At 38.2% G+C, this 18420-nt stretch overlaps 1 protein-coding gene across 2 annotated transcripts in view; it reads right to left on the minus strand.

Annotated features, from left to right (window-relative positions):
- Nucleotides 1–18420, minus strand: part of DROSHA (drosha ribonuclease III) — a 71624-nt gene that overhangs the window by 11719 nt on the left and 41485 nt on the right. For both annotated transcript variants that reach the window (XM_027682060.1, XM_027682070.1), the window contains 9 exons: nt 18119–18257; nt 17381–17441; nt 15406–15465; nt 13397–13496; nt 10665–10767; nt 8138–8208; nt 7034–7078; nt 4125–4282; nt 2335–2440 (listed from right to left, as the gene is read on the minus strand). In XM_027682060.1, the coding sequence (XP_027537861.1) occupies nt 2335–2440; nt 4125–4282; nt 7034–7078; nt 8138–8208; nt 10665–10767; nt 13397–13496; nt 15406–15465; nt 17381–17441; nt 18119–18257 (843 nt within the window). The remainder of the gene's footprint in view (nt 1–2334; nt 2441–4124; nt 4283–7033; nt 7079–8137; nt 8209–10664; nt 10768–13396; nt 13497–15405; nt 15466–17380; nt 17442–18118; nt 18258–18420) is intronic.

The raw sequence follows: 18420 nt of genomic DNA on the forward strand, positions 1-18420 counted from the left end.
TGTTTGGCAATGATGTATGAAGCAGATACCCACGACTTGATCTTCATAAACTAGGCAGACCGTAGATAGGATTATCATCTGCCTCCCTAACCTCTGCTTAAACTTGTTTTCTACTTGTTTTTTTCCAAAATTCCTAAGCACCATATGTAACCCACGAGACAGAAGTGCAGTGTCCCATGACAAAAATCTGTTTCTTGTAACAGGATTTCTTTTGTTGTGTTTACAGAGTATTTATTTTGATGAGATCCATAATCATGATTAGTAGTATCATAAAACAAAGAGCAACATATACACTACACAGTGAATTAGAGATGGAAAAAAACACCCAGTTATCCTTTTAGCACTGTGGTTATTAACTTGCTCTGTATTAGCATTTGCCTCTTCTACAAGTGTGATCCAGCAAGAAACTCAATTCCCCTTAAAGATATGGAGAAGACATAGTACCTGTGCCTTTCCAGCAGTTTTTTTAGAGCTAGTCTCCTCTCTGGCAACAAACAGCCTGCATCACTGCAGATGCTGTAATATGTGACAGATGCTCAGCTGGAGCTTAACTGTAATTACAAAGCAATTTTTAAAAAACTTTTTAATTCTTTCATCTTCAAATAGCATACTACTACCTGTGACTGTACCAGAAGAACCCATAAGCCAACAGCAGAGAAGCTGTATCTTCCAACATCCAATAAAATGTTAACTTCTTTTTGGCACATTATTTGGCTATCTCAAAGTATGTAGATAAGACTATGTTCTCCTTTCTTTTTCTTAAATATAGTTAATTCACAGACATGTCTCCACAAGCAATCACTCCACTCTGGGAAGCCACTGCATTTCCAGTCAAGTGGAATCCTTGGCCAAAATCACCCTCAATGCACCAGACACCAATCAGCTGATGTTTCACCATTCTCTCAAATTTAAGTATGGTCCCAGATGATAGGAGAAAGAGCTCAGTGTTTTCTGTTTCTCTTCAGATTCCACATTATCAGTCTCCTTTCTCACATATCTCCTTTCATTTGTCCTCAAAATTAAAAACATTTTAAGATAATTTTCTTTTTCTCTGCACGCGCATCCTCAGATTTCAAATTTTATTCTAGGCATTGTCTGCTTCAGCATCCATTTCACTCCAACTTTGTAGTTTCACCTACAAACTTAAACTGTACAACTTGTACTTGCCAACTCACTAGTCATTAAATTAAGCAACACGAAGATGTTCTGATCATTGTTCTGAGTATTTATACCCATTAATAGCAACATTTCATATCCTTCTGTCCAAATAGTTCTTGCAAGATTTATCTTACTATAACACTACTAATTCTTTAAAGTCATGTATAAAGCAAAAAATCCCACCAGGCTTTATATCCACTGTCTCCTGAATCCATACATATGTAACTGAAACTTATGAAGTGGTGAAGAAAAATTGAAGTTACTTTTAGTCAGAGCACATATTTTCTTTCTTGTAAACAGCTTTAGCCCCAAAGACCCAAGAATCATATTCTTGATAACACATTGCCTGCTAGAGACCTAGTATTGCCATCTCTCTATTGAACTGAGGAAACCACTCTAAAATTAGGCTACTTCCTAATTTTAACTAGAAAACTTGACTCACACTCCTGACACATGTATTGCTTTTTTTGTTCTAATTAAGATTTTTAAACTAAGAAAAAATTTAGAAAGTCCAAGAAAATTTCTTACTCACAAAGCCACCTGTTCAGCTGCAGTACTAAATGAATCAACCTACATATACTATTACGCTACGTTTAAAGTCCTGTAAATTGTTGAAACATCCCCAAACTGAGTTTTCAGAGCCCAGATAAGAGAGGCTAAAAGACTACAGCAATCAACAACAGGTGAGTATAGCAATAGTAACATTAAATTCAGAAGCTACCACAGGAGCTCCAGATTGAAGACAACAGGAAAACCAGACTAAAACAGATAGTATAAACTTTTTATCAGGAAGTATAACCCTGCTGGGTTGCAAGTTCAACAGACCAGAAGTCATGAATAAAAAAAAGTCACGTGATACACCTATTTAAATAAATGGTTTAAGACACCCATCTTTAAACAAGAACTAGTCTTATGTCCCAATTTCATCGCTGACATCATTAAAATTATTGATCCATTTCACAGACTGAACAGAAATTATTGAAATTATTGCACTGGGCTCATAAATCACCATTTCTTATTCACTGCAGTGCTCATGACTTAAAATTAACAAAGCCTTATTAAGAGCAGCGGTTGCTGAGGCTTCTTTTATTAATCAAACTCAGAATAATTCACTAGTTGTTCCCATAATTTCAGTCTCCATCCCACTCTTGCTCTTATGATTGATGGCCATCTCACCGTTAAGTGCCCTTCATGATGATCGGGGAAATGTATGAATAAATACTCTGTGGCTACCAACTGCATTATGGAGTCACCCAGGAATTCCATCCTCTGGTTGTGGCCTCTGAAAAATGATACATCGATGCAGCAAAATCAATAAGCACTCAGGGAGGAAAAAACCAAAACCAGCATGCACACACAAATTAAAATAAAGAGTGATCTGAAAGTGAGCCTTGCTCATTTCTAAACACATTTAAGACAATTTTCCAGTGTTAATCGTGTGAGATGAAAACACAGCTCATTACTGTTGTAACACCAACTTTCAGGCAAAAAGCAGATGAGGATAGATACACACAAACACAATCATTAGATCACAGATCTGGGACTAATTCAAGGAGAAGAGCAGTTGACATCAAATTTGTAACAGGATAAGGTCTCTATCTGAAACTTCTGGTAAGAAAGTGAACAAATGAATGCAACAACTTCAACAGAGAAAAGGGTCTGTCCATTCACAAGAAAGAAAAGGATCTGGGTTTCAACTCACACAAGATCCTGGAGTGGGTAACCACTGATATGAAGTTTAACAAGGGTAAGTGCTAGATTCTGCACTTGGGACAGGGCAAGCCTGGTTGTGTGTATAGACTAGGGAATGAGGCTGGAGAGCAGCCTGGTCATCAGGCAAAGCATTTCCAGCCGGTCGAGGGAGGTGATTGTCCTGCTCTGCTCTGCACTGGGGCCACCTCACCTTGAATACTGCATGCAGTTTTTTGCACAAAACAATATTGTGTGAAGGGTCTAGAGGGGAAGCTGTTGGAGGGGCGGCTGAGGTTACTTGGTCTGTTCAGCCTGGAGGGAGGAGACTGAGAGAAGACCTCATTCTGGTCCACAACATCCTCATGAGGGGAAGCAGATGGGTAGGTACTGATCTCCTCACTCTCGTGACCAGCGACAGGACTCAAGGAAACAGCATGAAGCTGAGTCAGAGGAGATTTAGTTAGGATCAGGAAAAGGTTTTTCACCCAGAGGGTGCCTGAGCACTGGAAAAAGTTCCCCAGGGAGGTGGTCACAGCACCAAGCCTGTCTGAGTTCAAGAAGCCTTTGAACAACATTCTCAGGTACATGGTGTGATTTTTGGGGTGTCCTGTGCAGAGCTAGGAGTTGGACTCGATGATCCTGACGGGTCCCTTTCAACTCAACATATTGTATGATTCTATGATACTGTTTCCTTGAGCAATGGTCAATAACCACTTAAGCCCAGAGCAGTGTGGTGTGGAGTGAGGGGGTCTGTAAGTGCCCCCAGCACCTGCAGGGACACACGCAAAAGTGGGCTGCTGAAGAGCAGCTGAGGTCCACAGAGCAGAGTAGTTTCCTTCGGATAAAATCTGAGTTTAGCAGAGAAGATGCTGTGACTGAGACCTGGCTGTGCCTGGGCCAGGGGATATCTTTGCTTACAACAGAAGAGGGTTGCACTTGGACCAAAAAGCATGATTTTACTTCCATCCTCTGCCCAAATGTACCTCCAGGTATGTTTTGCTACTGCCTCAGGAGTGATGTGCAAATATCAGTGATGCAGAAAACTCAAGATAAACACCGGGATAGGTCTCCAATATCTTCTATAGTCTTTCCCATGGTATCCACTACTGACTATTGTCAGAGATGGAATACTGAGCCAGGGAGGCTTCTGAACATAGCTGCTCTATTCGCTTCCAGAAAACAGATATAACACAGTTTGTTTACAAATAAGGCACTCTGGGATATATAACGGACGGGACAACAGAGCTATGTGAGGACTCTTGCTATGTACTCACAGAGTCAGATGGTTAAAGCCTACAGTCCTCAGAGTGAACGCACGTGCTAGAAGGCGAACGTGAGTGAAGATGACTCCAATTGCCTCTTCAAACTCCGTAAGCTTTTGAAGAACTGGAGAGGTCTCAATGAGTTGCCTGTCAGTATTGGACTCCTGCAGCTGCAAGAAAAATGAAGTGCGAGTAATGACAAACTGACACTGCTGCAGAACTTTTCAGAGAAAAGCAAGCCTTCTGTAAATCAAGGGCAAAGAATACAATGGACAAGTTGTTCTATGGACAGCTGAACCAAGAAAACCAGGCTTCCTCTGCTTTTTGGTCTTGGATAACTACCACGCTAAGACGACGTGAGGTCAGATGTATGCTTTTTTAACAGTTGAGGCATTTAAACACACCACTTACATGTCTCTCTATATGTGGATAGCATGGAATACTTAGTTTCACAAAACATGTACAATTGTACATGTCTGCATTTTGCAGTATTATCCCATTGTTTGTAACTGAGCAAAAGATGCAAAAATTATTAGAATAGGGCTGGCAGACTGACAGCTTGTCAAGAGAGACAAAACCCAAATCAATTTCTCCCACTTTCCTTTAGTATCAAAAATCAAGAATAAATACTTTGTATATGAAATTCAAAAGGGCACAATAACACAACAAAATTAAAATTATTGCTTTGGGTCAGTATCTTTTGTTATCACTTTCTTGTCTGATGTCCTTGAGATGTGGTGACAGTGTTAAATGTCTTTGTGGAGCTGGGAAATGGCTTAAGCATTTCCTCCAGCGACTCTGGGCATCTCTTTTGTATAGTAATGCCTCACAGGAGGAACCATCCAGAAGAGGATGCCGAAAAGAAAAGTAAGAATAGTCACAGCTTTTTAAAGTGGTATTCACATCATTTTTGGTTTGTTGTCTGTCCATATTCTATTAATTGATTACTTTCAAAATTGTCTTTGTTTTGAAACTGTAGTGAGCTTTTGGCTCACATTTTCATAGAACTACATATCCCTGCACAAAAATGTCACACTTGGGTGATAATGGTCAGTTCAGAGTTCAGTTGCACGTGGAACTGAGACTGCTTTTTTCTTCCTCAGGCACAGCCCTTTCTAGTTACCTACACAGAATTTTGTCTGCTCTTTTAACTCCACAGGTAGTTGCTCTTACGTTCTCACAATTGGACTGAAATTTTTCAGTCTGCTGTTGTCCCTGCTACCCTGAAGAATTTGGTATTGTCAACGAACTGCCACCTCACTGCTCATCCTCTTCCCTAAGTTGTTGATGTGAATAGCCTGTACTCCAGCAAAGATCTCTGTGGAAATCTGCCAGTGATCACCATCCCTTATAAAATGCGATCATTTCACTCCTGTTCTCCATTTCTTATGTTTCAGCCATTCCTTTAAATCTTGTAAGGACTGACAGTATTCACTGGGACTGCATTTTTTATTGCTTTTTAAAAAAATCCCCCAACATTTTTAAAAGCCTTTTCTGAGTGTCTTTCTAACAGCCTCTCAGTAAACCCAGCAGACAGTATCATCTGCATTATTACACGCTTTTTTGTCTCCTATTCATTTGGAGGTAGGACTTGTCTTCACATGTCTTTACAAAGAGTCCATAAATATCCATGTGACCACTTTTCTCATTACCATTTCTACAGACCTGGCTACTGCCAAACAACAGGGTTACAGATCTTCAGTTGTGTGTATCTTACCCAGAGCTTTTTTTTTTTTTTAACTGGGATCTCATTTGGCGTACTTTTAAAATGCAGTTTTTCAGGCTAGCTGTGCCCAAAGGCCAACGTGAGCAGCCTGTGTTTCACCTACTGGCAAAACCACCTAGGATGGTTTTTGGGACATGGAAGAAAATTTTCATCACACAACTTAAGGTGGTAGCGAGAAATTAGAAGCTTCATACACTGACTGTCTCCAATTTCTAAGTCTTTGTGAAAGCAGAGACTAAAAGGTTAAAACAAAGTAAGAGAAAAGAAAGGAATTCACAGTAAGAAAAATCTTCTTGGGAGTTCATGCCACCATGCAGGATAGCCGTTGCTGAATCTCAAAAGCTTATCTTCCCATTAAGAGTTTTTTCTATTTACACTCAGAAAGAGATGGCTGTAAAAAACACATTTGTTGCTGATTTGTTGCTGAAGATTCTGGCTATGCACCCATTACTGTTCTTGCAGCATCCCTGCACACTCCTGTTTCCAATGAAGACAAGGAGCTACAGTGCAAAGAGGCTCTGAGACTTGCTTTAGGTCTGCCCCAAAATTCAGTCATGGAAAAAGGACTAGGAAGCCATAGTCCCAACTTCCAGCCTCATAAACTGACAACTTGTGAAGTTGTATCCTTCGATATATGGAGAGTAAGTTAGCCTTCAGACACCTTCACAATTTCAGTGCTTACTTGGTATTAAAGTTACTGGCATCACTGAAACAACCATAATATCATTGCACACACACAAACACACACACACACACACATCAAAACAGAATCAAACTAAAACTCTTATTCCACTCAACTAATGTGCCTTCCTACTATTAAGGTTTCAGTCCTAATTTCAGGTTAAGAAAATATGTACATAGATAGTGTTTGCACCCTTTTTCCTCAGCTTCGAGAAGACGAACAAGAAGCTGCCAAAATGTTATCTCTCACTGGATTTATTTTATAGGCACAGTTATATAACAAATGTGAGTCAAGGAAAAGCGAATGATTAATCCTCAGAGATAGAGACTAATTTATTAAAAAAAACACACAAACCCCCCATATCTCAAACCAAACACAAAGGCAAACATATATATTCCTTTGGCTATTTTTTAGCACAATTTCTGAGATGTCATCATAATGGAAACCTACAGAAAAGCATCCCTAAAAATAAAAGAGAGCTATAAAATTTATTATAGAAAGGGATACACTTACTTGAAGTGGGTGTAGTGGATAATTAAGCCATACATCCCGCAGGTCCTGCAAACATTGAGAGATGTCTTTAATGCTCAAGGGAGTCATTTAACAAATTCCACAGTACTAAATAAAATGTCATTACTTGAAATACTGAACTATTTCAGATGCTGACTCTGCTTATTGCAAATTCAATAGTGCTGGCAAACTAATTTTTAAAATCGTGTATTTGCTGTTCAAACTGCCTGTAGTTCTCCCAATTAGCTTGTGACAAAGAGGTGGAAAAATTCTTGAAACATATAAAACATAGTTAAAGGAAGAAAAAGATTTGTTTAAGCCTCAGGACTAACTTTATTTGCAAGTACTCCTTAGTATCAAGTTTGATTTCAACAAGGGCAAGGACTGAAAAAGAAAAAAAACCCCACTTATTTTCTATTTCATATAGGCTTCCTTCACTACAGCCACTGAGCAGGAAATAAACATTGAGTTACAATAAGCTTCAAAATACTTCTATTTCTAATAAGCTTTGTCATTTCAGACTCAGAGGAAGGGGAATTCTGTACAGTTCATTCGCTCACCGCTGCCACACGTTGTCCTCAGCAGTATGTATTTTCCTTCACCATTATATGGTATATATTTGCACTAAAAATCATCTAAGATACAGTATGCAAGAACAGATCAGACTTGAATTATGCAATTGGGTAGATGCTGGATGAAACGCCCTCTTTTTTTTTCCCCAAGCTTTTAGGGGTGGGATGATGTAACTGATGAAACAGGAATAGTTGCTCTACATGTGCACCATTCCTCAAAGCCTGCCACCTGGATCCACCGCACCTATTTCTGTTGTTAGAGCAGCCCTTTGAATTGAAGCCTGTAGGTTTCCCATGCCACTCACTCTTCCCTACTTCAGCCATTCAACTTGCAGCACACCAGAGGAAACACCATAATTTTTTTGTGCGAACCAGTAGAGTTTGCTGTCCTAAACACATTATATTATATTCAATCTTCAGGAACTACGCACAACACATGTAGTATTCCAGTTCATTTGTGATCCTCAAGTAAAACAATGGACAAGAAAGCATGTCTTAAGTTATTTTTAAAATAGAAATCAAATCATATAAATACCTTTTCATTGAAGAGCAAACGTCCAAATAATTGCTTTGCTTCTTCTAGGCTCCCCTCTAGATAAACAGCTCCTACATGAGGGGACCGATATGCCAAAGGTCAATAATGCAATTAGTATTTAGAAAATTACTAAGCACAGGAAAGTCAAAGATCTTTGCCTTCTTCATCTTCAACACATTTATTTTTAAAAGCATGCTTTCTGTAGCAATACCTATTTTGGAGCAATTTAAAGCACGTTAAACACCAACATAAATCAATTGTCATAAAATGCACAGAAAAACCTGAAATAATTATATCAGTGATAGAAAATGATACATCCAAAGAGCAAAGTTTAAACAAACTAGCCCAGAAGCAATACATTTCTAAAAGTACTTTCCAGTAAACAGCTAACTATACAATATATGCACATAGGGAAACCCATGAAATACGTTTCAACAGCTAGCAAATAACTGCATTTATTCTGTACTTCCAGCAATATTATATTCTGCATATAAATGATGTATCAGGAATATTACAAACCTCAAGGCCTTCCCAGTATTACAATAAGACACTGTGATACAACAATACATTGGAAACTGCACCTTTGCATCTCTCAGTTTTTGGAGAGTATGGTATTTATTTATTTATTTATTTTAAACTTCCCATACAGCCCTCACTAGCCCCCTCCACATGCCTGTCAGTAACAAGCTCTGCAAAACTTGTGCTATCATGTTATACTACTGGGTATACTCCATACACTCTGTATCTGCACAAGCACTTCATAAATTCAGTATCAACATTTTGTCCTTCGATAGGCTTTACAGGAGGGTTTCTAAAAATCTCCAACTTGTTCTTGTAAGCACATCTGCATAAAAGCAAATGGAATACAGTTATCTCAAGAACGCAGAGAAAAGGAGTCCATGTTCCCACACACAGGAAGACTGCCGTGCTGTCTTTCCCTCCCTCCTTCCTTTTATTTCCTCACTAGGTCAACTACTTTCTTTGGACTCTTTGGAGAACAGTTTGGGGTTTACAAGACTATCTTGCAGAGGTATATTATGAGAGCACAGAATTTCAAACATGTCCTAGGCAGCCTGCTTATACTTCTCATTTTTATTTTTGTCACAGGGAATAAGCACCAGACTTTGTAAAAGAGTCTCAAGCAGGAGCTCCAGACCCCACATATACTTTTATAACCCCTTAATAAGCTCCCAGATTTTAGCTATGGCCCTAGCAAAACCTTATTGCTCAATTACCTTTCCGAATAACTTTGTATTGGAAGTTAAACAGCAAGCCTGCTCTCTCAGCACATCTCAATGCTTGCCAAATAATTCTCATCACTATATCCTAGACAAGCTGAAGCCTACGAACAAAGACACAGATACATATCTAGTGTTCCTCTTCTGTTTGTTTTTTATTTTTAAATTAAAGATCAAAGCATTCATGGAAAGCAAAATAGAGTTAAAAAGAAAACTCTTATTTCTTGATAAGAGGAAACACAATCTGGCCCAAGGCAGAATGCACAGAACTGTTGACATCTAGGCCAACTATGATCTATTTTTCAAAGCAGGACAAAATGCTTTAGGAGCTTGTGTAGTACATAAAGACCTGGATCAGGGCTAAACCATGTCCATAGCTAATATCCTGTACAGTACATTTGGATGAATATGAAGTCAAACCAGTGAGATTTAGCTTGCTTTGTGTTTGTGTACTCAAACAAGTTCATAAAAATATGCTATTTAAAACAGAGCTTGTGTAGATGTAGCCAGTGAGACTTCTGCCTTACTGCTTCTTTATTCGGTAACTGTGGTCAGGTCCTGATTTCTTCTCCAGCATAAATCTATTGACTAGTGCAGCCACTCACTAATAAGCATATTAGTCTCCAACCACAAATTTGACACAACTGTTCTTCACCCTCAGCTACTGGGTTTTGGTAGCTTTATTACACCAGCTATGGCATGTTGCCGTGCTTTTTATTTGTAAGGAAAATGCAAAGACTAAAAAATATTTACTTGGCAAATGTCATATTTAATTCACGGAAGGCTAGCAGGGCACAGAGGAAGTAGGTTGGTGACTTGATTGGGAGTGCCTTCTGCATTCAGAAGGCAAGCTGCAGTTTAAAATTCAGGGCTGAGGTTGCGGGTCTGTTCAAATACTTTTGGAAGCAGTGAACCTGCCCTTCTTCTGCCAGGCCACGGTGACTGAACTGCTCCCCTCAGAGCAGGGGCAGGTGGTAGGCCATGGTGGGCATGAGAGGTGAAGTTCGGCAGTGGCAGACTCAAGTGCTGCGCCGCAACAGTATGAAACAGCTCCATCTTCAGTGTGTGGGAGGCAGGATACAGAAGGTGAGATTTTCATTGTAATACTACACACTCATGTTTTAATGTGGCATACGTGCAGGAGATGGGAAGAGACAAAGAAGATGCAAGAAGCTTTACCACTGCCTACTCATACTAGCACTACTCAACAGACTCACATCTCCTCCATCACAGCCAACATGGCACATAGACACACATAAAACATAACTGTCTGCACACACACGCTTTACCTATTAGGGCTTCAAAGCAGTTGGCCATGGCATGACGGAGATCTGATTCCCTGCAAAGGTCTGGACCATGAGCATAAAGCATAAATCGTTCTAGTTCCAGCTTCTGCAGAATACAAGAAAATAGTTAAAACCACTAAAGTTTCAATCACACTGTTATCATGCAGCAACTAGGTTTGAACTGTGAGGGAACTATGGACCTTTTCTCCATAGTTTCAGTTCAAACATAGGCTCAAATGAGAAAACTTCCTATTATTTTACTAAAGGCAAGCAACTACAGTGTGATACCATGGAAAAACTACGAATTATCAAATCAGATTGTCAAAGGAAGGCAGATCAAAACATGTTACTGGTAAGTTTTAGGGATGAATTCAAGAGAAGGGTTGAGAGTGTGACAGAAAAATAGCCTGATAGTGGCTGGATGGTGCAATATGCTGTGCTTCTTGCTGGTAGTTTCCCCTTGTATGATTAGCCTTCAGAAATGCCAAAGGTACATTCAAAGGGAGAGGAGCTAACACTGAGGAAAAATATTTTGCCTACAAGAACATTGAGGAATAGGAAATCTGGTAGACAGAATCCATTGAACATATGGCTTTTTCCTCTAAGACTGTCAACAGGTGGTAGTAACAAAAGCCTCTGGGCACTGCAAGCAGAAGGCTGATATTATAATGCACAGTGCCACCTAGCTTCCTTCTTCCTTTCAAATGTGCATCATTAATATTCATCTGTTGCCTGAACTATAGTTCTCCTTGCCAGTCAGAATCTCAGGTAGTGAGTCAGATATCTTCTATAATATATGACAATTCTGCTATAGAAATGCGAGCAAGAGCTACTAGATTCTCTTTCCATATTCATCTTTTTGACACAAAACCATTATTGGGAGTTTTACAGAGATTTGCGCATCTTGCAAAGTTTGTACGAGAATACGTTCTTCCCAACTGGGTGTAAGTTTCTACTGATTAATTTCTCATTAACTTTCAACTTCATCCTCTTGGATTATATTTAAGAGGTAAAGTTGGAGACTAAGTTGTTTGAGGTGCATTGTGTAGATGTGTTTCAGTTGGAAAAAAGAGTTTTCCACAATTCACTGCTCCAGAATACCGTGAATTACCCCTTACAATGTTCCATCACACCTTACAATGCATGGTAAGCGTTCTGTAGAGTCAACATAAGAGTAGAGTAATAACTGCCTTATATAAAATTTAAACTTCTTATATAATTTGTTCATGTTGACGGTATTGTTTGTGTGTTGGTGTGTCTCCCCCACCTCCAATGTCTTTCATTCATTTTCAGATCTTGCATACAGCTTTTTTTGCATAGGTTTTTGCTTCTCATTTTTTGACCACAATCCATTTTAGATTCTTTTTAAAATTTCTGCTACAATGTCCCTTAAAAGTTACAGAAACTGTTTGATCCTCAATTAAAATGGCATCCACAAGCTCAAGAGAAGTTGAGAAGCTGAGAATTATATTAAGTAAACTGAATGCAACATGACACTGCAGTGGATGAAACCAGGAACATCATGTAAGACACATGAGATGAACAAAGGGTAAGTTGGAAAATTTGGTATATGCAGATATCTAATATCTACAGTTGTATCTAATATAATTACAATTTTTAAAATGTTGCAATAAAAATTTTTAAAAATTGTCCATGTACAGTGGTAAAGGCTGTGAACAGACCTTAAGAATATATGAGCTTTCCTGATGCAGGTTTAAAAATAGTATCATGAATTCGAATGTCAGGCACCTCAATACCACATTTGTAAACAAAACCCTGACTTGAAATGATTCAATGCTTACCTAAATCAGTAAAGAAAGTTTTGGGTAAAAATGACTGTGTTCCCTCCCTAGCCTATGCCTCTCCTGAGAGCTGAGCAAAAAGATGATGTTAGAAATCAAGCTTTTTTTTTGGCAAAATCTCAAGATCAGATATGCTTGTTTAAGTTACTGTGTGATTACAGACAGGGAAGATTAAAAGAGCAGCTTGAAATCTATCAGTAGTACAAAGTGGACGTGTGTGCGCATGTGTAGCTTAACCAATTACATCAGTAAGTCTGTTTAGAAAAAAAAAAAGCTAACAAAATCAAGAATGAATAAGGGAATACCTATCTATGAATAGAGACTTTCTATATGATAGTACCACACCTCAGTATCATATAGAAATGTAAGAAGTTCTGTCATTCACAGAATTAAATGAAATAAAATTCTGAGGCATCTCAACTTTTCCCAGGAGATAACAGAACTCTTCTCCAAAAGCATTTCTAACATATTTCGTTTTGACAGTTCACAGTGAATCTGAAAATAACTGCATAGGTTACGGAGCAGATACAATGATTTTTCCCCCCATTTTCTCTACCACCTGCTGCCATGTTCTCCCTACATATTCTATCAGAAAGTCCTTTTATAAACATTGAGTTTGTTTCTTTTTCTTCACAAAATTTCCACTATCAGCTTCATCACCTATGCAAATTAAAGGTAAATATAGACATACCTTCAACATAAGCTAAAAACTTACCCTTCTGCCTGCAAAACATGCTTTGGAGAAAACACTAAATCCTACTTTATCTTTAAAATCTACTTTCAAACTGAAAAGAGTTCCTGTATCCCAAATCTTGTGCTCAAAACACAGTAAAGAAACTGAAGTTTAAAGCAGACATATCCCTCAAGAAGCAATCCACACACCAATAGTATTCTACACACGGGTGTCAAATACAGAGACACATAAAACTGTACCTTAGCCAGCATGGCCAGGTGTTGGTTCTGTACGATGGCAGTGCGGTACGTAGCTAATCCTCCTTCCTCCAGAGTGGGAAACAGGTAGTATAAGTGGACACTGGCAAAACAAAAAACAAATCAGATCCTGTCAGCATTTGATTAAAGATGAACCACATATACCTCTAGACAACTGTGACTTTCCCTCAGACCCTAGCTGATAAAATGAGTTCCTTCCCAAGGTGGAAATTCACCCTGAAGTAAGGTGAAGAAACAATGCCCAATGCTATTTGATGGGTTAGCACTGCCAGGAGGGGTGGAAGAGTGCTGTGTCTCTACTGGGCAGCACATAATATCTAAATCCCTGCCATGACCTCCAGTTCCCTCATCTGAGGTTTCTATCTATCAGCAACAGTGGGTTCAGCAAGGCTGACACCTAGAGGATGCTGAGGAGTAAAGCAGAAGGGAACCCCTCAGACTTGAGAAACTCCACGCTGCAGGTCAGTGCTTTCAGTGATGCTGCTAATTCAGGACAGACCAGTATAAGTTTTTTAGAGTACTTTTACGAGATGATAATGGAGACAAAGAACAGAACTCAACAACTCGTATTTATGAAATGTGTGAAGTCATTAATGCCACAGAGGAAAAAAGAGTAAAAATCACAGGCTTTCAGCAACTTTTAATGGTATTTCTCATCATGCAAGTAAGGTAATTCATAGAACTGAAACAAAACAAGTAATTCAGTGATCCAATCAAGACCTGAATAATGAATCAATGATTTTGAACACCTTCATATAAGACTATCTAACCCACGTTGAAAAAAAGTTAACACATAGCGGGCTTTCAACATCCCACAATTAAAGCAGTGTATGGCACTAATTATTACAATATTTTATTAACTTGGTACACAGGGAGAAAAATGCAGATGGAAAAAGATTATTCAAGGACAAAAACTGCTATAAAACTTAGAGACAACCTAATCAAGCATCATAATTCACAACAGCAGACACCTAAAGCCAAAAGAGATAGAAAAAAAAAACCTGACTTAAATAGGTGCTTACATGCTCTATGGAACTGAAATGGAGCTCATTTTTTTCTGAATAGAGACAAAAGTTAGCTCAGAAAGTGAACTGATGGTTGATGAACAATGACAATGAAAAATGCAAGACATTTTAATCAGCAAGTCTTCCATTTTATCAGCCTGTACTGTTGTAAGAGGAAAAAGGCCATGAGTATTAAGGGCAGTGGAGACCTTTACAGGCTAATAGCTTTTAATATCACATAGCTAATGGCTAGTAGAGGCTAGCAGAGAATAGAGGTAACAAACGCAGTTTTGTAGTTCAAATAACCACCTGGCTTAAAGAGCAGTTCACTAGTAAACAAGACTACTCCCCTATTAAAAACAGTAGAACAAAGCAGCTGAAAATGGATTATAATCTTTATTTAGTGCAACCTATATGCCTGCCTCTGCTACTCAGGTAAGATAGACCAATGGAGATAACAGGTAATATCCCTGTATTATTAACTGATTTCAGAATACTCAGACCAGAACCCAGAACTGAAGCAACCTCTGACGAACTCTGGCTTTTTTCATTACTTCTAAATAAATGACATTTGTGCTCAACTATTTTATTTACATACAGATTTTATGGAAGCTACAGCCCTAATAACTAGAAATAAAAGAACACATTCAATATTACCAATAAATGTTTCTCCCTCGCAACTAGAGAAAAAGGATCTATGGAAACAAAATGGCATGCTAAGAAAAATATCTCTTTTTTAAAAAGGGTACAAAGTTCAACTTGTCTGTAGCTGAATAATCTCTAACCCAAAACAACTTAAAATCACACTCCATGAAACATAAAGTCTAGCTTTTAATTTTGTAATCTTTCTTGTTTTATCATCAGCACTGAAGGAATTTTCAAGAGAGTTGTGTGCAGATGTGCAGGTCTAAATATCAGGCAGGACTGAAAACATACACAGTCATAAAGTAGACACTGAAAAGCTTAATAAACCCAACAGTATGATACCTTGTTAAGAACTCCACCACAGCATCTCCCAGAAATTCTAAACGCTCATTGTGGTTAATCCTGAAAAAGACATTTTATGGTTTACTATCAGCTAGTAACACGTGCTGGTTATTTTCACAATACAATTAAAATAGAAAAAATCAGAGTTGATTGCTAATTAGCCATGACAGTCATTCTGGCAGCCTCCCCCACCCTCTCCAGGTTACAGTCCTTTCCAAAACAGAGTAACAACTATATGAATCATGAAACTCGGGACTGACATCACCACCTTTGAAATTTCCCTAAGTTCCATTCTGAGCTATTGTGAGAGCTTCACAAATGGAGAAAGAAACAGTACCACTGACTGGCCCTGAGGTCAGGTTTCTTTGTCCATCAGAGAGCACCGGGGGATTGAAACAAACACCCTGTCCTCAACCTTGTGGATGCAACTAGGCAGCTGTACCTAATTAACATCAACACCTGCAGGGTGGGAAGACTGCAACAGATTGTTGGTGTGGCAGAGCTATGAGGCAGTGAGTACTTTTAGTTTTCATAGCACCTTTAAATGCCTCGTTTCCTGTAAGCTCAAAAAAAGAAAATGGCTGTATAAGAAGATGCATCCAAAGACGCCATTAAAAGCTAGTAGAATCTTATATTTCCCGTGTTCTCTTCTATCATTGCTCCTGATTTGCTTTTGTCTTGCATTAAGTTTCATTTCCTCCAAGCTCTTTGCCTGCTTATATTAACAAAGGACTAACAGGACACAACAGCTGAAAAAGAATGCCAGTCTGTCTTCGAATATATACAAATTTCTGATCTATACATCAAAGCATGTAAGCAGCACCGTTTTTGACTTGAGGTGTGATAGTAACAGAATCAAGGCCATTGCCATAGGAATGTATTTATTTATTTTTTTAATCCAGAAGATCCTTCTCAAGTGTTTGGCAGCTTTTATTGTAATTAGCACTCCCCCAACAATTTTACAGTTAGTGTAATTTCTGAAATAGCAGGCTTTTGTTATGGGCTGAAAGAATTCAAGTACCTCTGCTGGGTAAAACAATGTATGAGCAAATCTACAATTCCTCCGTGTAGCAACATAGCAGAAAACACAGGTCACTCAGAAGTGGGACTTTATATTTGTGTGTTATTTCACAAGAATTAATGCAATTTAGCCTTATCTCATGTTATGTTAAAAGGGCTGAAATAAGCTCGAAAAGAAAAGGGCATGGTCTAGCTGAAACAGCATTTGGGGAACAATGCAACTACTATTTATGCAAAATTCAACTTCTCTTATTTCAGAGATTTCTCTAAAATTATGACTCTTAAAAGGCACAGCACTAGTTAACTAAAATACACTCAGCCATTTAGTTCATGCATTTAGGAGATTTCACATGCAACGGCTTCTTACATTAGCCCTGTGGGTTGGGTTTATTCAACTTTATCTTAATATGATGCCTGTGGCTATAAACAACATCTTAAATATTATTAATTTGCACAGAATTCTTAGTGGTCATTTAAGGATTATTGCATTACAACATCAACGATTTTTCCACCTGTCAAAATTAGACCAGTAAATCAGTGAAGCCCATGTTCAGCATCACACTCGTGTTAACAAGGTTCCAGGCCAGGAAGGTACTACTCTGAGAAAACATGATGGAGAATCCAATTTATAGCAATGATAACAACAACAAATCTTATTTTTTATTCTGCAGAAAGCATCAAGGTAGCCTTTTAGTCCTCCTCATTTCAGGGATCAACAAAAATGATAACATTATCTGTTTAAACCTTCCTCAGGAGTTTTCTGCAGGCATGACCAAACATTTAGTATGTCACTGCTAATGGAGGTTCAGCACATCTTCATAATATAAAAGTCAATTCAAAATTACTTTTCATTTCTACTATTTGCCAAAGCTGTTGCTGACAGTAAGTTGGTTGTTTCTATTAAATATCTCTCTCTGCAACAGCTTTCCTACCTGCAAACAACTATTTTCATTACCTGGAAGGAGCTGGATCATCCTGTCCCAAACGGGACATAATGTTTATCAGGGTGTTTATCCCTAGAAATATAAACAATGCACTATTAAATAAACAGCCACTAATTCAATTTGCATACACATAGAAAATAATTACTCAAAATGTTATTTTGTAATTGCTGTACAGAAGATCATCCTGTTATTCACAGGGTTTATTACAGCAAATATAATCCTTATAGATGCTTTCTGCCTAAGTGACCACAGTCCCATTACAACGCTATTGTATTTTTGCATTCAGAGAGCCAGGTAAAAATACCACCTTTGCATGAAAAAGACATTCCAAATATTACATAAACAATAAACAATGTACTTCATTACAACTGAATATACTTTTAAGGGGTAAGGAATATTCTGCAGCAGACAGACCACATGTTCACATTAATAAGACATTTTTACAAAATATCCTCCAGTTTGCTCACCACGTTGACCAACAAATTAGGAAAACAATACTTGCCAAAAATCAAAGAAAATACATCATCCCATTTATTATCCTTGCTTTTTCTCAGCTCTTTATCTGCTGAATTATTTGCAAAATCCAGTCTTTTAGAAAGATCTCACTGATGTCTGTGTACAACCATTGAAATCCTTCACTGAAGGGATCTCTCAAAAGAACAATGGCCAACAAAATGCTAATGGACAAAGGGTGTTCATACTGATTAAGTGTGAAGTAAATGAAAAATGTTAGTGGTGTAACAGCATACCTTTTTTTCTCATGTGTATATGGTGAACTTTTCTATCTCCATACTTTGGCTGTCGAATCCCACAGTTGGATAAGGAATTTCTGGCATGATCTGGATTCATTCCAAAATTTAAGTGATGGCTTGGATGAGTCATGGCAAGCTATAGTGTAACACATACAGGAAAAAAAAAGTCTTAGATGTATTTTTGCAAATGGAAGAAAAACAACATCTAAGAACGACAGCTACTAATTATTATTTTTCAGTCTGAAGAAAGGTTACAGAGTGATGTAGTCAATCAGTACCTTGGTTCCAGCAATTTAAAT

The sequence above is a fragment of the Neopelma chrysocephalum genome, unplaced genomic scaffold, assembly GCF_003984885.1.
Source record: "Neopelma chrysocephalum unplaced genomic scaffold, ASM398488v2 Primary Assembly neopelma1_22b, whole genome shotgun sequence".
Lineage (NCBI taxonomy): Eukaryota > Metazoa > Chordata > Aves > Passeriformes > Pipridae > Neopelma > Neopelma chrysocephalum.